We start from the raw sequence: 26985 nt of genomic DNA, 5'->3' as shown, positions 1-26985 counted from the left end.
ATCCTTTTCAAACTCTTAAAAACTAGAAGAGACAATGCTTCTCATCTCAACTTATGACATTAGCATTATCCTTGTACCAAAACCTAATAATAGCAAAAATCACAACAAATCCACGCACCAATACCTACTATGAATATAAACACAAAAGACCTCAAGAAATTACCGACAAAACAAATCCAACAACATACAAAAGGATTGTATGCCCATAACCAAACGGCATATGTACCCAAGAATGCAAGGTTGGTTCAACAAAGAAAATTAATTAATAATCCTATATATATTATTAGAATATAAGACAAAAACCATATGATCATCATAAAAGAAGCAGAAAAAATATTTAACAAAATCTAACACCCTTACAGGATAACTTGATAAACATGCTCTAAAAACTACAAATGGAACTTCCTCAACCTGATAAACAGCATTTACAAAAATCCCACAGCTAACATCATGCTTAATGATAAAAGACTTTATACATTTCTACAAAGACCAGGGCAAGAAGACAAGAATGTCCAACCTTGCCACTTCTATGCAACATCGTACTGAAGGTTCTAGTCAGGGCAGTTGGGGAATTGAAGTACATAAAAGGCATCCATGTTGGAAAGACAGAAAATTCTATTTGCAGATGACATGGTCTTGTATAAAAAAGTTTTAAGCAATCCACACAAAAAAAATATTAGAGATAATAAACAAATAGTACAGCAAGATTGCAGCTATAAAACTAACATACAAAATTCAACTATATTTCCATACACTAGCAATGAACATTGCAAAAGTGAAATTAAGAAAACAATCTCGGGCAGCCCGGGTGGCTCAGCAGTTTAGCGCTGCCTTCAGCCCAGGGCCAGATCCTGGAGACCCAGGATCAAGTCCAACATCGGGCTCCCTGCATGGAGCCTGCTTCTCCCTCTGCCTGTGTCTCTGTCTCTCTCTCTCCCTCTCTGTGTGTCTGTCATGAATAAATAAATAAAATCTTTAAAAAAAAAAAAAAGAAAGAAAACAATCTCTTTTTCAACAAAAGGATTAAATGACTCAATTAATTTAACAAAGAAGTGCAAGACTTGTACACTGAAAACTACAAAATCTTGTTGAAAGAAATAAAGAAAACCTAAATAATGGAAAGACATCCCATATTTATAGATCAAAGTATATAAGATGACATTCTCTCAAAGGAAAGACAACCCAATTTCACAGATCTAAATATTTATTATGATAGCAATATTCCCAAAACATATCTACACATTCAGCACAATCTGACACATACTACAATATGGATGAATCTTGAAAAGATTGTTCTAAGTGAAATAAGCCAGTCGTGAAAAGACAAATACTGTACAATTCCACTTATATTAGGTACCTAAAGTAGTCAAATTGAGAGATAAAAAGTAAAATGAGAGTTAACTAACAGGAGGTATGTGGAATTAGTGTTTAATAGTTACAGAGATTGTTTTACAAGTTTTGTGGATGGATGGCAGTGATAGTTGTACAATGTGAATGTATTTTTGGCACTGAACTATGTTTTTAAAAATGTTTAAGATGGTAAATTTTATGTCATGTATATTTTACCACTACTTAAAATATTAATTTTTGGGATGCCTGGGTGGCTCAGCAGTTGAGCCTCTGCCTTTGGCTCAGGGCATGATCCCAGGGTCCTGGGATCGAGTCCCACATCAGGGTCTCCGAAAGGAGACTGCTTCTCCCTCTACCTGTGTCTCTGCCCCATTCTATATGTCTTTCATGAATATATATAATTTAAAAAAAAAAAAAAGAAAAACCAGGCACCTGGGGGGCTCAGTCGGGTAAATGTTTGCCTTCAGCTCAGGTCATAATCCCAAAGTCCTAGGATCAAGTCTGGCTTGGGGCTTCCTGCTCAGCGGGGAGTCTGCTTCTCCTTTTGCCCTTCCCCCCTGCTTCTGATCTCTCTCTCTCTCTTTCTCAAATAAATAAAAATCTTAAAGAAAAACCAATAAAGTGGACTTCATCAAAATTCAAAACTATGTGCTGCAATCAATACCATCAAGTAAGTGAACAGACAACCCACAGAGCGGGAGAAAATTTTTGCAAATAATATATCTGATAAACAACCTACATCCAAAGTATAAAAAGAACTCTAACAACTCAATATTTAAAAAATCAGTAACCTAGTTAAAAAGTAAATATCTAAGGATATACAAATGGCCAATAAACAAGAAAAAATGCTCAACATCATTAGCAATTGGTAAATGTAAATCAAAATCAAAAGATACCATTCCATACCCACCAGAATGGCTCTAACTGAAAAGACAGAAAATAACAAAAAAAGGAGATTTTAAAAAATCAAGCAAAAAGCTTGATGTAGGGCTCAATCCCAGGACCTGAGATCATGACATGAGCCAAAATCAAGAGTTGGACACTTTACTGACTGAGCCACCCAGGGAGCCCAATACACTCTAATTTTAAAACATTCTTATACCTACATACCCTGTACCTGTTTGTACTCAGTCCTCATTCCACACCTCCCTCACCCCTAGGCAATCTAGGCAACCACTAATCCACGGTGTCTATAAATTTGCCTATTTTGGACATTATCATATAAATCAAATCATGTGGTTGATTTGTATGTATGTATCATGCATGTGATCTTTTGTGAGTGGCTTCTGTCATTGATTTCAAAATTTGTCTGTATTATAGCAAGTATCAGTACTCATTCCTTTTTATTACCAAGTATAGATATGTCACATTTTTTTACCCATTCATCAGTTGATGGACATTTGGATTTTTTCCAGTTTTTGGCTGTTATGAATAATACTGCTATGAACATGTGCATGTTTTTGTGTATATTTTTCATTTCTCTTTGATATATATCAAGGAGTGGGTTGCTGGTTTATGGAAACAGCATTTAACATTTTTGAAGGACTGTTAAACTGTTTTCCAAAGTGTGTAACATATTACATTCCCATCAGCATGATGAGGGTTCTAATTTCTCCACATCTCAACACTTGTTATTTTCTGTCTTTTCAGAGGGAGAGAGAGAATCCTCAAGCAAACTCTGTGCTTCTCTCTCTTTTTCCCTCTGCCATTCCCCCTGTTTGTGCCTGCTCTCTCTCTAAAATAAATAAATAAATCTTAAAAACAAACAAAAACAAAAATTAGAGTGTAGTGAGGATGGTTACCAGATGGGAAGTGGTGGGGGAACAAGATAAATAGATGATGGGGATTAAGAAGGGCACCTGCTGTGATGAGCACCAAGTGTTTTATGGAAATGTCGAATCACTATACTGTACACCTGAAACTAATATTACACTGTATGTTAACAAACTAGCTTTTAAATAACAACTCAAAAAACAAATAAAAATACAATTAAGAATATAGTGATGTTTGTACAACTTGGTGAACTGTAAATGGGTGAAATGTATTACATGAAAATTACATTTCAATAGAACTGTTTTTTAAAAAAACTAATGACAGATGGCTTCATTTCCATTCTAAATACATTTCTCCTTCCAAAGCTCTAGCTTAGTTGCTCTTAGATATTTTGACAATTTTTTAAAAAGAAAATTTTCTTGTCCAATGTAAAGAGCTTAGAAGTCACGCATATCTACCGAAGAAAAGAACTGAACAAACTGAAAATCAACAACTCCTGGATCCATCAGAGAAGTGAGTTCACAAAGTTGTGAGTTCACAACTATCCTGAAAACCAGAGAGAGATGAAGATAAAGAATCACATATTGCACGGAGAAGACACTGGAATCACGAATGCCTAGGAAAAATTAAACTTTAATTAACCAACTGCTAGAGGCTAAGCATGAACTTACTTTAGAGAGAACTCTTAAGGCCAAAAAACAAAAACAAAAACAAAAAAGCCCTTGTAAGGCCGAGCTTTAGAAAGAACTCTACATTTTCATGAGCTTTACTTCTGGGGACCCCACAAAGCTATTAAGATGAACATGAGACAAAAATACTCTCATACTCTTGGCACAGGGAAAGATAATCATTTTAGAAGAAGACCAGATAGACTGGCCTCAGGGAAACTCTATTACCAGAGTCTAACCAACTGGGTTTTACCAAAATCTAACCAACCTGGGAGAAGGGAAACACACAACTCTAACCCCACCTCCCAGGCTTCCTACTTCACCTAGGCAAAAGAAAAATGCTAAGAAGTGCTTGTAAAAGCAATAGCTCAGGGACACAGGCTCACTAAAGACTGACTCCTAATCATAAGATTATTATAATGCAACCTCTCCCCTCCACACCTTATCACTACATCAATAAGGCTTCTCTATAATAACAGAATATTACAGATGATGGAATGTAAGCAAGGTCCAGACCCTATTTAAAAAGGAAGGTCAGGATGCCTGGGTGGCTCAGTGGTTGAGTGTCTGCCTTTGGCTCAGGGCATGATCCCAGAGACCCAGGATCAAGTCCCATGTCAGGCCTGTTTCTGCAGGAGCCTGCTTCTCCCTCTGCCTGTGTCTCTGACTCTCTCTCTCTGTGACTCTCATGAATAAATAAAATCTTTAAAATAAAAAAAATAATAAATATTAAAAAATAAAACGGAGTGTCAACAGAAACCAAAAGACAACAGGAGAGAAAAAACAAGGACATCAAAGGAAATTTTAGTGTCTGACAACAATTACAGCAAACAATTAAACAGCCTAATTTCTAGCCAGTAAACTCAAAACCTCACAACAAAGGCCTATTTACCTCACTTCTTTTTACCTAATACATCATGCCCAGTGGTTTTGTTCTTTTTAAAAAGGAGTTTTATTTATTTATTCATGAGACACACAGAGAGAGGCAGAGACACAGGCAGAGGGGGAAGCAGGCTCCCTGCAGGGAGCCCAACGCTGGGACTCATCCTAGGATCCCTCGATCACATCCAGAGCCAAAGGCTCTCAACCACAGAGCCACCCATGTGCCCCCATCATGCCCAGTGTTTAACAAAAAATTACAAAGCATGTTATAAGGCAAAAAAAAACAGTCTGAAGAGACTAAGTAATATAAGCAGAGGGAAGGAAACTCAAAGAATCAAAAAGAAATTGACAGAAGTCAAAAAACAGTGTAACAGAAATGAAGGATGCTTTTGATGGGCTCATCAATAGGCTGGATATACCAAAGAATGAATCAGGGAATTTTAAGGTAGGTCAACAGAAACTTGCCAAACTGAAATGTAAAGTGGGGAAAAAAGAGAAAAAAACAAAAAAAAACCCAGAACAGAATATATCCAGAATTTTAGGACAATTTCAAAGGATGTAAAGGCAAAAGCAGGGTGATACAGATTACAACTTGAGAATTCTTTATCAAGCCATGCTATAATCATTAAAAGAGAGAGCCCCCAAGAAGACATTTTTAGACACGGTGCCCTTCTCAAATCCTACGGTAGTCCTCCTCTCACCTCTGAGACCAGGCCAGACATGATCTGAGACTCTCAAATAATTCTGACATCAAAATTCTTTCTGATACATTTAAACAATTAGATACAGTGATTTCAACTATGCTCATCACTAAAATCCCTGGTCCAGACAAAAGCAAATAATCTCCTGCCCCCACATTCTATTACTGCTCTGTCTTCTTACCTTGGTTCTTCCCAAGATTTACTCCTCCCCTCTCAACCTTTCTCCTGTGCTCTTTGAAACCTTTGTGCTATTTAATAATCTGTCTCACATACTGCCCTCTTCCACATATTCTCTAGAAACAAGGAGAGATGGAAGTGACATTTAACTACTTCTCACAATGATTTACCATTATTTTCCGTATTTCTCAAATAAAAATAAATGAAACCTCCTTTTTGAGGTTTAGGCCACACACAAGCTTCTCTACCATCCCCCACTATCACTTTCTCCTTGCAACTCCCAGTTCCTCCTGTTTTGTGAAGACTTCAAGGACTGGGTTCACAGATTTCCCTTAACCTCAAATCCCATATTAACAAGAAGATAATTAAACATAGTTAACTAAGCCAATAAGATAGCTTCAAAATCACAATTTGTTTTCTACCCTATTGATCTTTATTCAATTTCTACTATCCAATCCCAAGGCCATACAATGGATCTAATCACCCTTCAAACTGATCTAAATTTAAATTTAAAACAAATCCCCATTTAAATGTACCACTTCAATCTGACCAAAATTACCCATTACTCTAGCTCTCTCCATAAGTTATATCCACATGATCTATTCAACTTCATAAATAAACCTCTGTCCCTTCTATTTTCTCCAACTAATAATTCTTGTGGTTTCTCTTCTTTCTCTATGCAGGCTAAAACCAACAGGTGATCAACTCTTACTGATTCCCTTCCACTGCTTTCCATCCACCATATCCATGTGGCCACTCAACAAATCCCTCAACCAAGGACCAATCCTATAACTCATTTTCTGTAGTCCTGAGTTTTAATAGAGAAAAACCAGAGATTCCATTAAGGCTGGTAACATTACAAAATTATCTCCAATCTCAGCTGACTTCTCAGAACTACCTGCCAATTCTTTTGCTAGTTCTTGGTCAGCTGCAACTCCTACTTAGTAACCTAAATTCTGAGCCTGCACCAAGCTACTCTCCTCAAACCCCCTAACCCTCCTTTACCACTCACTACATCTCCATCAGCAGATAATCTTGTTTTCTACCTCAGAACTGATCTCTCAGTTTCCTCTCTACAAACTTATTTGGATCTACTCTTCTCCTTTTCTGTTCCATTAATTTCTTTTTTCCCTTCAAGTAACAGAATGGAATACAGAAATAATAAACTGACTCTAATATCAGACTCCTCATGTAATTCAGTTATAACATTGCCATAGAGAAGACAATGAAAAACCAAATGATTCATCTAATAAAATATCTGGGGATTTATAAATACATTTAATCCAAAGTTAACATTATTACAGGAGTTTAAAAATAAAAAATTAGCCTTAGCAAGGTATTTTTAACAAGCTAGCCATAAGAACACCTAATATCTCCTTTTCTACATACCTGCTGAATGTTTGAGAGTCTTTTGCACAGTGTCAGGAGATACTCTCAACATTCTGAGATCTGAAGAGTGATACTCCAACTCTCTGGCTGGCACATGAGGAATAAATGGAGGCAATATAGATGAAAAAGGCTGATTAATGTCCGTATTAGAATGACCTACCTATAAAAGATTTAAAAAAATCAAGAAAATAGGATTAATTTTAGACTTCACCTTCACATTCATGAAAATACTAAGCAGTTATACCAATTTCTTAAGATCATCTTCTCAACCATCCTAAATTCATATACAAGTCATATCTTGCTTGGTCAATTCTAGGAAGGCTCTACAAATTATTCTTAGGGTCTGGAAGTCTGCCTATATAAAATATTAGAATATTACAGATAGGAAGCCTAGAAGTTTGTTCCATATAAAAGTATGATCATTGAAGATTTTGAACTTTGGTATTACTCTTGACAAGTGCAAGAATTTTTTTTTTTTTTAAAGGAGAGGTATGTTGTCAAAAGTAAAGATGAAAGGAGGGAAGAGAGAACAGGAATAATTTTCAAGAAATCCACAAATGTTTAGAAAAAAAATTAAAGCATCAAAGAACTGGATCTATGATCAATTACCAAAATACTATGTCCTCAAACTTCTTTAAACAAAAGTAGTGGGAAATATAAACTGACAGTGAAGTAAAGGTTAAATGCTGAAAAAGAAGTTCTCAAAGATTCATCAGATCCCAGCAAGTACTTATTAGAAAAGAAATTAGAAACCATCATTGGTGATGTCAGTTCATAAATATATAGAACTTTTCACCAGGTTCACATCATACTCTCATATAAAACAATATACTACTTTTAGGTTTCATTATTTTCCTAAAAATATTATTCCCTCTTTTTGATACTTCTCAGGGGAGAAAAAAATGTACCTAAGGATGAATTTGGTTCCATTCTCTTTTATCAAGGTTTTTTCACTGTGTAGTAATGAACAGTCTTAGAAGTTGGGATGGTATTAAAATAAATATTCTACTTCTACTGCCCTGGTCTAGGTTTCTCTACACCAGTGGTTCTCAGGTGTGGAAGATTTTGCCCCCATCCATCTCTCCCTGACCAAGAAATATCTGGCAATGCCTGGAGACATTTTTCACTGTCATAACTTGGAGCACGGGGTAGAGGGAGGGTAGCCACTGGCATCTAGTGAGAAGCCAGGGATGTTGGTCAGCACCCTAAAATGCACAAACAAGCCCCCCACAACAAAGAATTATCATATCCCAAAAGATAACAGTAAGAGAAATCCTGCTCTAAACATAGCACAAAGTTCTTAGTTTTCAATTATCCCATTCCTAAAGGAGACTTTTTTGAAGTACAGCTCATTAACTTATGTATTTGTGTGTGTGTGTGTGTGTGTGTGTCTCCCCCCAGGCACATATGTGCATTTAATATCAGTTTTGCTCTAGAGCTTCCAAATGTAGGAATAAAAAAGTTTCTATTCCAATCTTGACTTCAATAAAATTTCATTAATATTACTCAGCCATAAAAAAGAATGAAATCTGGCCACTTGCAACAACATGGATAGATTTGGAAGGTATAATGCTAAGTGAAATAAGTCAAAGAGAAACAAATATATGATTTCACTTATGTGGTATTTAAGAAACAAAACAAATGAACAAAGAAAAAAAAGAGACAAAACCAGACTCTTAATTACAGAGAACAAACTGATGGTTGGCAGAGGGCTGGGTAAAATAGGTGAAGGGAATTAAGAGTACACTTACCACCATCAGCAGTGACTAATCTATAGAATTGCAAATGGACAATATTGTACACCTGAAACTAATATAACACTGTTAACTATACTAGAATTAAAATATAGAAATAAACAAAATTTCATTATATCAAAGCATTGAAACATAACAGATACTAGAGCAAGTAATACAAAAGAAAATGTAGGGTGCCTGGGTGGCTCAGTCAGTTAAGTGTCTGCCTTTGGCTCAGGTCATGATCTCAGGGTCCTGGGATCAAATCCCACATCAGGCTCCCTGCTCAGAAGGGAGCCTACTCCCTCTCTCTCCCTCTCCACCCCACCGCTTATGCTCTCTCTAATAAAGAAATGAAATCTTTAAAAAAAAGAAATGAAAACATACAGTGAAAAAGATGAGAAGAATTTAAGAGATCACCAGATCTTCATTACTAATTGAAAACAGGAGAAATCAGGAGGAAAAAATGAAAATTGGTTTATCTCCCAGTTTTTAATCAATAATGAATCAAAGATGATGAAGACACCAAGAAATGTTAACTTCTCTATAAGAATTAAGAAAATCTACAAGTCTGATTTCATAAAAAAAAGTTTGAGTTCTTTCGATATAGGCAAGTTGCATCTAAGGTGATGGAAAATTTTATGCAAGATAGCATTCAGGTCTAGGTCTACCTCAATAGAAATATTAGGATTTAAAAACGGATGGGATAACCATCACACGGAAAAAAGCATTTAAACCTTGAGAAGAGGGGTACCTGGATGGCTCTGGTTGAGTGTCTGCCTTCAGCCCAGGTCATGATCCTGGGGTCCTTGGATGAGTCCTACATCGGGCTCCCAGTATGGAGCCTGCTTCTCCCCCTGCCTATGTGTCTGCCTCTATGTGTCTTTCATTAATAAGTAAATAAAACCTTAAAAAAAAAAAAACCTGAAAGGAAAATAGGTACTTGGTGGAAGAGGTAGAACCAACAAAACAAAAAGAAATCGAAAAAGTAAATCTTAAATAATATTTAGTTACATGGCCAAAATAAGGAGTACTAAAACAGTATTTTAACACAAAAGCTAAAAGAATGTAATATGCTGCTACCAGGAAAAAGGAAAGAGAAAAACAGGAGTAATAATAATAGGAGAAAACTCCTGGTGAGGGCCTAGGAGTCTAGTTTCAGTAAAGTGAAGAGAACTAATAGCCAGGCAGTACTATATACCCTACCCCACTCAATATAACAATGCATGAGGCTGATTGTTACTATTCTTATTTCTTTATGCAGATGAGTATAATAATCCTCCAAAGTCACCTGCCAAATGCATGAGGCTAAAAAATAATTGAACAAGGTTTTGACTCCAAATCTCTACACTCTTTTCATAACCCCAAGCTACATCATACATAAGTAGCTGCCAAAATAATCATTTAGAGAAATGATGATTAGGTACCAAAGTAAGGCAAACAAGTATAAATGAGTCTTCTGAGACACAGATGAGAATAAGAAAGAAACCAAGGAACAAACAAGCCCTCCAAGAGCAAGCTGAGCCGTGTAGGAAGATTACTACCATAGCTGGCTCGTTGTTTCCCTAATACTGGCATTACAACTTGCAGACCACAGAATGGAGGTAAGAGTGAAAGATAATACATGGAACATCCTCCCTACACTGAAAAAATATACTTAGGGCTATAGCTAGGGGCAAATAAAACCTGGAATACTGGTCAGAGTTAATCTTAGCACATCACTATTAACTGAATATGTATCTACATTTCTTTAAATATATGTGTATAAAAAGCTGTTGTAAGTTACATAAGTGATCTATCAAAAAAATGAGAAACTCTAAGTTTAAAATTGATCATATTTGTTTCTCATTCTTATTGAAATTCACTTTGACCAATCCCCTTCAAAATTTTCACTCTTGCCAAAATAATGCAAAATCCTGGCTTTGCTTTCACTGAAGAATAGTTAAACAGGAAGGCAGTTTATTGTATAGTATGGTTAAATACATGGATAAGGTTAGTTTCAAGTACTAGCTCCCCTACTTCCTCAATAATAATAAGCAAGTTCCTTAACCCTCTAAATATCAATTGTAAAATCAGGATGATAATAACCCCCAATAATCCTATCTCATAGGATTGACCAAAGGACTAAATGAATTGATGTATATAAATAAATCTCTTAGCATAGTATTTGAGCACACAGTGTTAGCTATCATTTTCATCCCCATTGTTAAGAGAATGAAAATTAGAATTAAACAATGCCAACTTTAGAACATTAAAGAAAATAAAACTAACCTCACAGTTCTCTGTATTTCGATTTTTAATATGTTCAATAATTATAAATAATTTTAATTATAAATGATTAAATAATTATAAATAATTTATTTCCTTTTATAAATAAAAGGAAAAGTTTATCTCAATATCTTTGTTCAGGGGATCCCTGGTTGGCGCAGCGGTTTGGCGCCTGCCTTTGGCCCAGGGCGCGATCCTGGAGACCCGGGATCGAATCCCACGTCGGGCTCCCGGTGCATGGAGCCTGCTTCTCCCTCTGCCTGTGTCTCTGCCTCTCTCTCTCTCTCTCTCTCTCTCTCTGTGACTATCATAAATAAATAAAAATTAAAAAAAAAAATCTTTGTTCATTTTCTCTAATCACCTGCCTGAACCTAAATGTTTAAAAATGACTGCAACCGAAACTAGCAGCTTTCCAATAACAAAGTAAACTTACACATGGGGAAACAGGAAAAGGAAAGTAACATTAAGTATACAACATCTATTGTATAGCTGTATAAAATGACTAATATAATATAAAGATATAAGGATATATTATAAAGAAGCTGACCATATCAGACAAAAGAGGATGAGCAATGGAACCAAAGGAACATTAAAGCCCAGATATCCAAGGATCCAAAAAAATGAAGTCTTGTATAAAAGAAAGGCTAACACAGAATTTTTATAACACCTCAGTTTTCTAGTACACACACAGAATAATGATATAAATGGAAGGAATGTGTATATACATAGATATGTCACTCATTTGGGAGAGAGGAAGTTAGTTATCTTTGAGGACACTAACTAGTGTGGATATTAAGACTCTCAGTATCCTTCCTGGGCAAACATTGGTTCTGAAATTTTCAAAATTCCTTCAAAGTCAACTCTTTCAGGACACCTGGGTGGCTCAGCGGTTGAGCGTCTGCCTTTGGTTCAGGGCGTGACCCCAGAGTCCCTGGATGGAGTCCCACATCGGATCCAGTCCCACATCGGGCTCCTGGCATGGAGCCTGTTTCTCCTCCCTCTGCCTCTCTCTTTCTCTGTCTCATGAATAAATAAATAAAATCTTTAAAAAAAAAAAAAAAAAAAGTCGGGCAGCCCCGGTGGCACAGCGGTTTAGCACCGCCTGCAGCCCAGGGCGTGATCCTGGAGACCTGGGATCGAGTCCCACATCAGGCTCTCTGTATGGTGCCTGCTTCTCCCTCTGCCTGTGTCTCTGCCTCTCTCTCTGTTTCTATGAATAAATAAATAAAATCTTTAAAAATATACATTTAAAAAAAAAAAGTCAAATCTTTCAGGAGCTTCTAAAAAAAATATTTAAATATTCCAGGGTCTATTCCAATGCTTATAAATTGAAGACAGAGTAAAAAAAAAAATGTACAATTGACTATGTCTACCAGTGAGCCTAATCTTAACATTGTCCAAAGGTTCTTGCTGGCACAACCAGGAAGAGTTAGCATGTCTCCAGATAAAAAAAGGCCTGGGAGCTCCAAAGGATGGCCTTTTCCAAGACACCACAGAACTCACTAACTCTTATGGTCTCTGAAACACAAATATTTCTCTTATGGAAACCCCTAACAAATTAATGGAGTATATTCTTGGATATCAGTTGAAACTAAGTTGTAAGTTGCATGTTGGTATTAGAGGATAGAAATAGGCCCTTTACTTTCGTCCCCATTTTTCAACTAAAATATTCTTTCCCCACCCCACAAGAAATGTCAAACAGAAAAACTTACGGGCTCTTCAAAATCACTCTCTTCCTTAGATGGCAGTTGTAAGTCAGATTCCCAGTCCAGGGAGCTGTCACAAACCTCTAGATCATCAAGCACATTTTTTAAACTTGCTAGCTCAATGCATTCACTAGTCAAGTCATCTTGTTCACATATCTGGGCAATAGTAGAAAGTAAAATAAAAACAAGTTAATAACACATTTTCCTGAAATAGTACTGGAAAAGACCACATTCCCCAACTATCATTTCATTGTGTCTCACCTCTCTTTGTAGATCATCAACTCTTGTACTGCATACAACAGCATTCTCATCTAGGTTACAGCATTCAGTATCATCATCCAGAGTATAGGTGCCAGATTCAGGCTTCCCCTGCAGGCCCTCTATAAAATAGGAGTCATTTTGCATAATTGTATGTGTGGTAAAACTGGACTTGTCTCCCATAGGCCAAGGAATTTTACCTTGGCCTGCATCAGCTTTCAGCAAAGTCCCCTGACTGACTGTAATTAAAGATGCATTACTGGTCACTGGTAAAGTACCTTGTGACTTTGCATCATATGTCACCAAGTTTGCTGAAAAGCTGCTTCCCACAACTGCAGATGGACCTTCCAACATGTTACTAGAGTTTACATTCTTACCCAAAATATAGTTTGAGGAATCGGCAACTTCTTCAAATCTTCTTAAATCTTGTAAAACCAAAGAATCTGAAGTCGATACTTTCATTGGATAAAAAATGTTTGAAGATCCTACCTTCTCTGCAAGGTCAAGAGCAGGAACAGACTTTATCTTCCCAATGGGAAGAAATGGTTCATTGTCTAGATCACACTGAAATAAAGCTGACTGTGCTTTGCCAAGACTAACAGCCTGGCTGTGAGATTTTTCACTTAAAGAAGCAGATGACTTAAACTCTGGAATAAGAGAAAGTGGCTTAATGAACATTTCCTGAGGAGCACTGGGGAGTGATTTTAAATTAAGATGCCAATACAGGGAGCTATCACCATTAACTTTTTTATGCAACAATGATTTTGAAGCCTCTAATTCAAACACCCCAGGAGGAGATTGATAACATGGATGACTAAGCTCATCAAAGAAAGAGTTTTCATTGTTATAATTTAATAGGGAAAGATGTGGATTTTTTGGTTCCCTTTCTTGGCTGTCATTTACTAAAAACTTACTGATGTCAGTTTGGATTTCATTTACTGTATTCTCTTTCTTGGAAGGCTCAATAGAGGCAATAACTACCTCAAAGGCTACATTTTCAGAAGCATCGACACTTTTTCCACCAAAAACACAAGTGGCCCTTTGGTTTCCTTCCTCTTGAAAATACAGTCGTTCTGATACCTGATCCAAGGTGGATTTAATAGTCTGAAGAGGAACACCAGAAACCTCCATCTGAGAGGTACCATGTCCACTAGAGTGTATATGTATTTCTGAAACTTTTACAGAATTACCAGGAACTACAATATTCTCACAATACTGTATTTCTGAAGATCTGGGATGCACCTCTGAAAATACTAAAGCACTTCTATTCTCCTTTAGTTCAAAACCTTGCGATAATTCTTTCCCCAGACCTTCTTCATTTCTTTCATACCCCTCCAAAGAATTCATCACTTCTTTCACCTCATTCTCAGCTGGAGCCCTTACATAAACACTTTCAAAATAATGACCGTGAGCTGTCAAGGGAATGCCCTCTCCTCTTCTTTCCAAGAGACAATGCAAGAAAGAATGTGACATTTTGTTATTAAAATGAGGAGCAACTTCATGCGGAAAGGAAACATGGCTCTTACTGATCACACATGTTTCTGGATGGTGGGAAGCTTGGTGTTTGCTCCACGGCATATATGCAAAAGGAGCACTAAAATTGTCACTCCCCTTAGGAATTGTATTTTTATCAACTGTGTCGAAAGAATCTGAATAAGAATGATGATCCTTACTGGTTAAATATTTTTCTGACTGCTGTAAAGCTTTCTGTTTCCAATACTGCACATACGAACAAGAAGCATCAAAACTGTCACTTCCTTCAGGAGTCATGTATTCATCACTTGTATAAGATGAGGTTGAAACAGAAGCTTGACCTTTATCAGTTAAACTGGTTTCTGGCTCCTGAACTTCTTGTGTCTTCCATGTCATATAGGAACAAAGAGCATCATAACTATCAAAGTCTTTGGGGGTTTTCAGTTCATCGACTGTATCAGACGAAATGGTCTCTTCTTTAGTCCCTTGTTCAAGAGGTAAAAAAGAGTGCTGAGACTCAACAGCTGTACTAGCTATAAGTGAGTGCTGAGATACAGTAATACAACTGTTACCTAAGTCTGAAGCTACTTCTGAGGCTGCCTGGAATAAAGCTTCACTAACTTCCGATGGCCGAGAAAACCATTCAGTATCTTCAGACTTACCAGGAATTCCCCTGAAAATATACAGTTAAAAATAAATAAATAAAATGTTTAAGACATTTTTTTAAATACTAACATGAAAAATACAAAACTGATATGTCACTGAAATCAACATTATTTGAGAAGTATGCTGAAAAAGCAAAGTTCTAATTTCAAATTCCCTTAAAGTGGTTAGTGACTGAACAAGGCAAATTTTTTCTGAACAGAAGATGAACAGAAGACTCCCATCCTATGACCCTGATATTTTCTCAGCCTTCTCCTAAAATATTACCAAAAAATAGGAATATTTTCATACTGCTCCCAAAAAAAGATTAAATAAAAATTCAGACTTTACTATTTAAAATGTTTACCACCTACCATAATTTAATACTTACTTAACTTTCACTAATTCTTTCACTAGTCATTTATTGTGCTCTTGAAAACCCCTTAAGAAATGATCTACTACTCAGGGGATCCCTGAGTGGCTCAGTGGGTTTAGCACCTGCCTTCGGCCTGGGGCATGATCCTGGAGTCCCGGGATCGAGTCCCACATCAGGCTCCCTGCATGGAGGCTGCTTCTCCCTCTGCCTGTGTCTCTGCCTCTCTTGCTCTCTCTCTGTGTCTCTTGTGAATAAATAAATAAAATCTTAAAAAAAATGATCTACTCCTAAAACACAACAGTAATCTATTGGTTGTCTATTATATACAGAACATTTTTTCATAAAGGTAATTTTAAGGTAATACATAGCAGAAAGGCAAAGGTTTTTATTCTGTAAACCTCTATTGCTTTTTTTTAATGTTTTTATTTGAGTGTGGTTGACATACATTATCACATTAGATTCAAGCATATCATACCATACTTGTCATGGTGAGCACTGCAAATTAATAGAATTGTCAAATCACTATGCTGTGCACCTGAAACTAACATAACATTATATGTCAACTATTCTTCAATAATAAAAATTTAAAAATAAACTATGCCTGAAATACTAAAATACATTAAAAATTATTTTTAAATTAACTAGTTACCTACCTCATTTTTACATATACGTTACTATGCCATATTAATATGCATCATGTCTTAACTTAGGGCCTTGTTACCGTCTGAGTGTGTGCTGAGACTCCAAACCCTCACCTTAGCCTGAAGCCATTAATATTAGAAACAACTTAGAATAAGAAAAGAGTAGAAAGGTTACATGCAAATATAAAAATAAATTGTCCTACCTCAGAGGTACAAATTCTAGTTCACTGGGTTGAAATAAGGAATCAGACTCAAACTCTTGATCTTGTGTCAAGCATGTCAGCAAAGGCAAATCAGGAGAAGCAAAGTTGTCTTGTATGACTGCAAAGTTTCAAGTATAAAAATGTTAGGAATGCTGAAAGTTAACTGCTTAGCTTAATTATGTAATACTTTATAGAACCTAAATAACGCTGCCATCTGAAAGTTTCTAGAAGCATCAGAATGATAACATAACAGGAGCAGCAGCAGCAACTACCATTTATTTATTCACAGCCTGAAAAATTTCAGGCACTTAACATACAATATTTCAATGATAACCCTGAAGGATAGGTATTATTATACCATCTTACAGATGAGGGAGGAAACATGATTATAAAATTTAAGAAATATTAATTTGCCCACATTCAAATAGCTTAAACGTCAGAGTGAGAAATGAACCTAAATACTCTAATTTCTTAGCAAATGCTCTTAACTATAATGTCCAAAATGTAGTCCACAGGTTCCTGGGCATCCCTAAAACATGCTTAGGAAGTGCCTAGAGTCAAGATTATATTCAAAACAACATTAAGGGGATCCCTCCTGGGTGGCTCAGTGGTTTAGCGCCTGCCTTCGGCCCAGGGCGTGATCCTGAGGTCCCGGGATCGAGTTCCACGTTGGGCTCCCTGCATACAGCCTGCTTCTCCCTCTGCCTGTGTCTCTGCCCGACCCCCCTCTCCCTCTCTGTGTCTCTCATGAATAAATAAATAAAATCTTAAAAAAAAAAAATAACATTAAGATGCCATTTGCCTTATTCATTCTCATTCTCTCACAAGGTTTACGTAGAATTTTCCAGAAGCTACATCATCTATGAAATAGCAAAATATTGAATGCAGAAGCAGGTATCAGAATCTACCTGTATTCTATTAGGTCAAACATTATAGAGATTTTTTTTTTAAGTAAAATAATGCTACTCTTCTAAATATTTTTGTTTTGGAAAATAGCTATTTTTCTTTTTAAAATATTTAATTTGGGATGCCAAATTAAATCTTGGTGGCTCAGTGGTTGAGCACCTGCCTTCAGCTCAGGGCATGATCTTGGAACCTGGGATCAAGTCTCAAACATCAGGCTCCCTTCAGGGAGCCTGCTTCTCCCTCTGCCTGTGTCTCTGCCTCTCTCTCTGTATCTCTCATGAATAAATAAATCTTTAAAATTTACATATTATATATATGTAACTTATGTTAACATACCATGGAGTTGTTATCTGTGTCTCTGCCCCTCTCTCTGTATCTCTCATGAATAAATAAATCTTTAAAATATACATATTATATATATGTAACTTATATTAACATACCATGTAGTTGTTATTTTTTAATGAGTTAATAAATATTTTGTAAATTTCTAATATGGGAAATAGTATTAACCCACATAAACAAAAGCTCTTTGAAGTCCTTAGTACATTTAAAGTATGTAAAGGAGTACTGTGACCAAAGAGTTTGAGAATGCTGATTTAAAGGAAAAATAATTCTTGTGGATTCCTACACATTAACTTAAATAATTCTTATTATATGTGCCTAAATGTGGACAAACTAGGTATAAACTCATTATTTATACCATTTATATAACTATAAAACAAAAAATCTTAATAGAAATAAACTATAAAACCAACAGCATTCTATCTAATATTAATTCAATTGAATAGGTGATGTTTTACTAAAACTAAACTGTTCTTTCACTATGAATCTAACACCGTTCCTACAATATACTTTCTGGATTTCAGAATATCTGTAATACTGCACTGCACACCTTCCCTATAGTAACTGTCATACTCTTGTTTTAATTTTTAGTCTGTATGCTTAGATTGTCAACTCCACATCCACTTTATTCACAGCTGTATCCACAGTGCCTAGCAAAGAAACCAATTTATCCCTCAATGACTGTATTCATGCATAACAAAACAACAATCATGAAATGTGCTCTAGCTATCAGATCAGGGATCTCCTCTAATAATTAAAAATGTTTATCTACAGTAAATGGGAAGCTGGAGTTATAAAACTTTACCTAGAAAACATTTTAGAAGCCACATCACACAATCTCCTACCCAACGTTGAAATTCTATTAGAGAATTTTGCTTGACATTTTGCAGTGTTGTAAAGCTCACTATTTTGTAATATAGTCTTTCCACTACTGAATGATTCTATTAGAAAGCTTTTTTTTTTAAGATTATTTATTCATGAGAGACACACAGAGAGAAAGAAAGGCAGAGACACAGGCAGAGGGAGAAGCAGGCTCCATGCAAGGAGCCCCAAGTGGGACTCGATCCCAGGTCTCCAGGATCACACCCTGGGCTGAAAGCAGCCCTAAACCGCTGGGCCACCGGGGCTGCCCTAGAAAGCTCGTTCTTATATCAAATTGAAAATGGCCTCCCTATAAGCTATGTATTCTCATTTTAACCTTTAGACTAAGAATAAGCAAACATTTTTAATAAAAGGTTAATTAATAAATATTTTACACTTTGTTGATCACATATAGTCTCCATCACATATACTTCTTTGTTTTTACAATCCTTTAAAAATGCAAAAACTATTCTTAGGTCATGGTCAGTACAAAATCAGATCCTTGCTCTAGACCATTATAATACTCATCCCAAGGTACAGTTATTTTCCTGTTTACTAGGCTGTTTCCCAAAAGTGGAAGTAGCTTTCATCATCTAAATATCCCTAGCAACAAACATACCATAGGCACTTAAGATATTTGTTAAACAAATGAATGAATGAATGAATGAATGAAAGTTAAGCTCCTTCCTCTTTAGCTTGACAGCCCCTTAAACAACTCATCATAGCAAAGTCTTCTCTTTCATCTACTGTCTACTCATTTCCTCACAAACGAAATCCTGTGCTGGCAACTTTTTTTTTTTTTAGTTTTTTTTTTGTTTGTTTGTTTTATTCATTCATTTATTTTAAAGAGAGAGCATGCGAGCATGGAGAGGGGCAGAGGGCAAAGCAGAAAATCCGAAGCAGTGTCCCCGCTGAGTATCCTACATCTGAGGAGACCCCAACTGGAGCCAAAATCAAAAGTCAGAAGCTCAACGGCCTGAGCCATCCAGGTGCCCCACTGTCTACATCTTTCTTAAAATGTGAAACTAAAATGGACTTTGATGATCCACATCATAAAATACATCGGCATCAGTATTTTGATTTGGATAGCCTTGGCTTATGTTTGAAAAAATCTTGTGAATTAACACCTATTGATACTCCTCTACAAAACTCTGACAAGCTAACATCATGGTTAAATCTCATTCCCCTGTCAAAGGTTAATTCTAATATATATGGTTGTTTCATTTTCTTTCAATTAAAAAAAAAAAACAAAACTGAATAAAACAAAGAACAAAATAGTATTAATTATCATTTAGGCATGAAAAAATTGATATTACCACACTGGTTAAGCATTCTTCCACATCCATATGATCCAAAGTTGTAATAGTACAATTCTATCTCCTACCTTGATAATCTGAAAGGCACTTAAAGTTTAGCTTTTGTAAAGAGCTAATAAATCAGTTCAATACTGAACAGAGGAAACCAGTAAGATCTACCTCAAACAAGTCATTTAACCTCTTTATCTTACTTTTGGGGTCTGAAAACTGAGAATAACATATGCCTTATCTAATTCTAAGAATCTAATAAAGTAAGCATAAACATTTGGGTTTTTTTTTTTAGGATCATGGAGTCTCCACTGCTAAGAGAAGTTGTCAAAGGATAATATATAGTCTACCCCAAGAAAAAAATCCACAAATTCAGGGCTGAGGAGGTATGCCCACTAGAGAGGAAGTTATCATCTTTCTATCTTCTGTGAGGAATAGGACATAATGAGGGGCAAGTGAACATTTAACATAACTAGACCAGTTAGCCAGTGTGGAAAATCAGAAATAAGCTAAGACCTTTGACAATGGTTCTACAGAGCTCCTCAACTCAAGAAAGGATTTAGGGGCACCGGGGTTGTTCAGTCAGTTAAGTGTCACAGTAGAGAGACTGAGCCTCCTATCCGGCTCCATATTCACTGCTTCAGATTCTCTCTCCCTCTCCCTCTACTTCTCCGTATTCTTGCTCACCCACAAGCATTCACACACATGAATACACACACTTCTCTCTCAAATAAATAAATAATCTTAAAAAAAAAAAAAAGACAGAATGCAGGACCTGAAGTCCCCCAAAAGTATTTTACAAGTATGAGTTATTACTACTGGTTAAAAATAAAGAGGTATTACCTAGCAGTGGCGAACATAAGAGATCTCTCTTGGATTTCTTTACTTGATTTTCTGGTTGGGTCAGTATACCTTCCTCCACAGAGGGGAAGTCTGTCACTTCGGTCCCTTCCTCTCTCATATTAAACCTGGTCTGGGTTGTATCCAAAGTGTGGGAAGAGTCCATTTCTTGCGGAGGATAATGCCAAGATTCTGTTCTCTAAAACAATAATTTTGAAGGAAAATATGCTAAGTCATTAACTGAGTTACCATATACATTAGTATTTAGATTTAACTATCCACCCACTCATGTAGCATATAGTTTCCTATATGAGTGTTTAGAGAAAGTAAAACTACTCTTTCTGTATGTTTTTCACAATATTAATCACATTTTAGACCTCTTCCCATCATTATCCATCTTTTAATGTGTTATATCACTAGTGTTTCTGTTATTCTTGAATAGTTCTCTTCACTGTAGCAATACATTTTTTTTTTACATTTGGTTTTATTTGATGAAACTTTAGAATTATAATACTGAAAAACATTTTCCAAACCTAAAGTTGTAAAATGCTCTACACATGACCACTCTACTGAATTCTTAATTAGCTATACTGCTTTCTAATGGACTCGTGGCTCTTCTCATTGTGTAACATTATCACATAATCCAATGGTCTCTTTCAAGTGTTTACTCTTAGATTAGTGGCAAGATTCGGAGCAATGCTTCTCAAAGTATCTATGGGAAGGAACGATTTTTTCCTACTTCCAAATTTAACATTTTATTAAAATACTAATTAAGGGATCCCTGGGTGGCGCAGCGGTTTGGCGCCTGCCTTTGGCCCAGGGCGCGATCCTGGAGACCCGGGATCGAATCCCATGTCGGGCTCCCGGTGCATGGAGCCTGCTTCTCCCTCTGCCTGTGTCTCTGCCTCTCTCTCTCTCTCTCTCTCTCATAAATAAATAAAATCTTTAAAAAAAATAAAATAAAATAAAATACTAATTAAAATTAGTAAGTTATAAGTCAATAAAAATAAAATAAAAAACTAAAAAAACTAGAAAATTAAATTTAATAGACACATAAGCCCAAAATATAAAACATAAATTTATTGCAATACCTGTGTCTCTGCCTCTCTGTGTCTCTCATGAATAAATTAAATCTTTAAAAAAATTTTAAAAATAAATAAATAATAAAATAAAAATATAAAAGATAAAGGGAAAGGGTCAGTTTTAAAAATAATAATAAATAAATAAAATTTTAAAAAGCAAAGGTAATTGCAGTCATTGTGTGACTCTCACTATAACAAAACCTCTAGTCCCCAACTCATCTCTCAGACTCCTTAAGCATGGTTTGAGCCTGGTCCCATAGTTTATTACTCACTCCACAGAGACAGCTGTCTGTTGGCTCTCCTGCCTGCCCATCCTCTGGCCTCCTCAGATCACTCTACTCTAGCTAAACTTCAGTAATTCCTTAACCTCACTAGGACAATTATCCTATTACATTTACACTAGTCATCATTCCTTTCTTACCTGTATTTCCCTCTTTACCACTCTGAGAGTTCATTGTCATACTCATAACCACTGCCTTGCAAATATCTTTAACTTTCCTCCCCTTTTCTCCCACTACCATATTTGCCTGGTAAAAGCTCAGTTCTCTAGTTAAACATTCTCCTTATCCAAATCCAAGCAGCTGCACATTGCAGAGTAAAAAAACACAAACCCAAATGTCGTTTTCTTTAAATTGATGGCATTAAACCTCAAGGACACTCAGCATTGCATAGAAATCCTATTATATTTTCCTGGTGAATTGACTTGCTAAAATGACTACACTTTCTCTCCTCAGAACTACTGAATTCTCCTTCCTCGTTTCCAACTGATGACCTCATCTACTTCAATTAAGTGAATAGCAGGCAATGGAATTTTCTTATCTTCCTGTCAACAGATCTACAACCCTATACTCATCTTGTAACTTAAAAATAGTCTCTACCTATCAGAGGCCTTCCCATCTCATTCCATTCTTTTCAATGACTGCCTCCCTATTTGATTCTCCTGCTTTCATCATTCCTCTCCCCAAGTAAACATATTTATAATTTCCCACCATGAAATAAAATTTTAAAACGCCCTTAATTCAACATTCCTTTTCAGAGACACCTGGGTGGCTCAGTGGTTGAGCATCTGTCTTCGGCTCAGGGCATGATCCTGGGGTCTGGGATCCAGTCCCCGTCAGGCTCCTTGCAGGGAACCTATTTTCCCTCTTCCTGTGTCTCTGCCTCTCTCTCTCTCTCTCTCTCTCTCTGTGTCTCTCATGAATAAATAAATAAGCTCTTTTTAAAAAAATTCCTTTTCTTCCTGCTTATTTTGGTTTTTTCCTTTTTTTTAAGTTTTTATTTAAGTCCCAGTTACTTAACACAGTGTAATATTAGTTTCAGGTGTACAATTAAGTGATTCAACACACGAACAACACCTGGTGCTGGTCACAAGATTCTGTAGATTTTGTTGCTATGTTTCTAGTACACAACGATTACTTGTTATACCTTTTTAATCAATATAAAAAGGCCCTCAAGGAATGCCTGGGTGGCTCAGCGGTTGAGCATCTGCCTTTGGCTCAGGGCATGATCCTGGAGTCCCAGGATCAAGTCCCACATCGGGCTTCCTGCATGGAGCTTGCTTCTCCCTCTGCCTCTGTCTCTGCCTCTCTCTCTCTCTCTCTCTCTCTGCATCTCTCATGAATAAATAAATAAAATCTTTAAAAAGAAAAAAAAAAGGCCTTCAAATCCCTAATGTTTTTGATATAAATATATTCTGTTGGAGAAATAAAGATTAGAGATATAAATTTGGGATTTTTAAGTATACAGATATATTTAAACCCCTGAATCTAGATGAGAACCAAAACATCCCAACACTTCAAGAAAGTGTTGATTTGAAAGTGTTTGATTTCAAGAAATCAAAAGCTCAAATGTGTACAGGGCCAGGGAAGTAACAGAAATGAGTAAAACCGCCTGGAATTAGAGAGTGATGGGACCTGTGGCCAAATATGCACTGCATACACACTTTAAAGTGTGTCCATTTCAAAAATTTTAAAATACCATGCCCCATTTTTTTTTTTCTGAAAACCACATCTGGCCATTATTCAGGTCCATATCTTGCAACCTTCAATTTTGAGGTTGAACAGGGGAAGATAAAGCAGGAAAGGAAAAGGTAGAAAAAAAAAAATAGAAGCCATGAAAGGAAATGATTTTAAGAAGTTATGCAATGGTTAACAGTGTCAAATGCTATATTGCACCTAAAATAAGGACAGAAAAGTTCTCATTGTATTCAGTTATACAAATGTTGGCAAAACTTGCTTTGGTCAGAACATAAAGTAGATTAAGTAAAATAGTAAGTAGATCCTAACCAGTGATATAAAATACATATATTAAGAAGGAAAAAAACATATAGTTGATACAACTGTCTATTTAGAAAGTCCTAGGGCATCTGGGTCGCTCAGCCAGTAAAGTGTACAACTCTTGATTTCAGCTCAGGTCATGATCTCAGGGTAGTGAGAATGAGCCCTGTAGGCTCTGTGATGGCATGGAGCCTGCTTGGGATTCTCTCTTTCTCTCTCTCTCTCTCTCAAAAAAAAAAAAAAAAAAAAAATCTACAAAAGACCTATTACCAAAATCAGTAAATGTGACTTACAAGGTCAATATAAGAAATCATTTATATTTCTATATATTTGTGAATAGGAAATTAAAATTTTTAAAAACATCAGTATGATTAATTACACCTTAATAAAAGCAATGTTTATTTATTTTTTAAAGATTTATTTATTTATTCATGAGAGAGACAGACTGAGAAAGAGAGGCAGAGACAAAAACAGAGGGAGAAGCAGGCTCCTCACAGGGAGCCCGGTGTGGGACTCAATCCCGGAACCTGCGATCACGACCTGAGCCAAAGGCAGGCGCCCAACCACCAAGCCACCCAGGCGTCCCTAAAAGCAATGTTTTTAAAAAAAGGTAACACAACATGTTAAGTTTGGTAAATCGAAGACAACAAAATACTGATGAAAAAACTAAACACTTAAATGAAACTGCAAGAACTGTTGTGTTGGTGGATTATACAACTCAAATATTAAGGTGTAAATTCTCTCCAAACTGATGTATAGACTCAAGGCAATCTTAATCAAAATTCCAACAGGCTTTTTTAATAGACATGCTGATTCTAAAATTTATATAGAAATTTGGGGGATCCCTGGGTGGCTCAGCAGTTTAGCACCTGCCTTCGGCCTAGGGCGTGATCCTGGAGTCCCAGGATCAAGTTCCGCATTGGGCTCCCTGCATGGAGCCTGCTTCTCCCTCTGCCTGTGTCTCTCTCTCTGTGTCCCTCATGAATAAATAAATAAAATTTTTTTAAAAACAATAAAATAAAATTTATATAGAAATTAAAAGAATCTAGCAAAAACAAAACCATTTTTCAAACAAGGAGCAAAGTGGGAGAACTCCTGATTTTAAGAGAGTACAAAAATTAAGAGTGCAGAATTGGTATGACAAGCCATACAAATCAATGGAATAAAGTCCAGAAATAGACCAACACATATATAATCTGTTTTTGATAAAGATGCCAAGGAAGCACTAGACAAAAAGACAGTATTCTTCAGCTAATGGTGTTGGAATGACAAATATTCAAATGTAAAGAAATCAAGATGGACACTTACTTTATATCATACACAAAACCAATTCAAAATAGATCATAGAAATGTAAAACCTAGAACTAGAAAACTTCAAAAACTGGTTCGAAACTGGGTTAAATTTTGACAACCTCTCTTCCCTCAACCATGGGACATTTAGCAATGTTTAGAGACATGTTTCATAGTTACAACATGAGAGTGTGCTACTGAATCTAGTGGGAAAAGGTCAAGGATGCTGCTAAACACCTTACAACATACAAGACAGCCCCATACAATGAGGAACTAAGTGACCCAAAATGTCAAAACTGCCAAGGTTGAGAAACCTTCCAGATTTTCTAGGAAAAAATCTTTGTGACATAGGATTAGGACAAAATTTCTCAGAACACAATACAAAACATCGAAAAACAAAAGCTATACACCAATTTCATCAAAATTAAAGCTTTTGCTCTTTAAAAGACAAAGAATTCAAAGAAAAACTATAGAGTAGGGAAAAAAAATATTTGCAAAACACACATTTAGTAAAGGACTTGCACCTAGAATTTATAAAGAACTCCCAAAATCAACAAATGGAACAAATCAGCCTTTAAAAATGGGGAAGTGGGGCAGCCCGGGTGGCTCAGCAGTTTGGCGCCGCCTTCGACCCAGGTTGTGACCCTGGAGACCCGGGATCAAGTCCCACGTCGGGCTCCCTGCATGGAGCCTGCTTCTCCCTCTGCCTGTGTCTCTGCCCCCTCCCCCGTCTCTCATGAATAAATAAATAAAATCTTTAAAAAAAATAAAAATAAAAAATAAAAAATAAAAATGAGGAAGAGGGACACCTGGGTGGCTCAGTGGTTGAGCACCTGCCTTCGGCCCAGGGCGTGATCCTGGAGTTCCAGGATCAAGTCCCACATTGGGCTCCCTACATGGGGCCTGCTTCTCCCTCTGCCCATGCTTCTGCCTCTCTGTGTCTCTCATGAATAAATAAAATTAAAAAAAAAAAATGGGGAAGAGATTTTAAAAGACCCTACATTAAAGAAGAAACATGGGTGGCAAATAAGCACACAAAAAGATGTACAGGGCAGCCCGGGTGGCTCAGCGGTTTAGTGCTGCCTTCAGCACAGGGTGTGATTCTGGAGACCCGGGATCGAGTCCCACGTCGGGCTCCCTGCATGGAGCCTGCTTCTCCCTCCGCCTGTGTCTCTGCCCCTCTCTCTCTCTCTCTCTCTCTCTCTCTCTGTATCTCTCATGAATAAATAAATAAAATCTTAAAAAAAAAAAGATGTACAATATCATTAGTCATTAGGAAAATGCATATTAAAACCACAGTGAGACCCCATAATATACCTAGAATGGCTAAAACTTTTAAAACAAAAAAACTAACAATACTAAGAACCAGCAAGGATGCAAATCAACTAGAATTCTCATATATTGTGGGGGAAGACAAAATGGCATGGCCACTTTGGAAAACAGTTTATTACTTTCTTACAACATTAAACATACAATTATACAATTACTGTATCAGCCAGTAATCTCATTCCTAAGTATTTACCAAGAGAATGAAGCCATTTGTCTACAAAAATTTGCACCTGTATGGAATATTACTCAGCAATAAAAAAATTAAAAAGAACAAACTTCTGAGTCACATAATAATATGGATAAATCTCAAAAGCATGTGTTAAGTAAAAGCAGCCAGATTCGAAAGCCTGTATATTTTAATTTTGTTTTTTTGTTTTTTTGTTTTTTATATATTTTAATTTTGAAGACAAAACTATAGGGACAGAAATCAGATCAGTAGTTGCCAGGGACTAAGGATGGGGGAGACGACTGATTACAGTGAGGTACAAGAGAACTTTTGGGGAGTGACAGCAACC

At 36.4% G+C, this 26985-nt stretch overlaps 1 protein-coding gene across 1 annotated transcript in view; it reads right to left on the bottom strand.

Moving 5' to 3' along the window:
* ALMS1 (ALMS1 centrosome and basal body associated protein) overlaps window positions 1-26985 on the bottom strand; it is a 223335-nt gene that overhangs the window by 158577 nt on the left and 37773 nt on the right. Inside the window, exons 3-8 of the mRNA XM_072766940.1 lie at window positions 20497-20692; window positions 16241-16358; window positions 14579-15051; window positions 12909-13027; window positions 12654-12803; window positions 6941-7100 (exon numbers count right to left, since the gene is read on the bottom strand). Coding sequence (XP_072623041.1) covers window positions 6941-7100; window positions 12654-12803; window positions 12909-13027; window positions 14579-15051; window positions 16241-16358; window positions 20497-20692 — 1216 coding nt within the window. The remainder of the gene's footprint in view (window positions 1-6940; window positions 7101-12653; window positions 12804-12908; window positions 13028-14578; window positions 15052-16240; window positions 16359-20496; window positions 20693-26985) is intronic.

This window comes from Vulpes vulpes, chromosome 8 (genome assembly GCF_048418805.1).
Source record: "Vulpes vulpes isolate BD-2025 chromosome 8, VulVul3, whole genome shotgun sequence".
Lineage (NCBI taxonomy): Eukaryota > Metazoa > Chordata > Mammalia > Carnivora > Canidae > Vulpes > Vulpes vulpes.
Note: the sequence above shows the minus strand (reverse complement) of the source record. Positions and strands in the feature narration are given on the sequence as shown.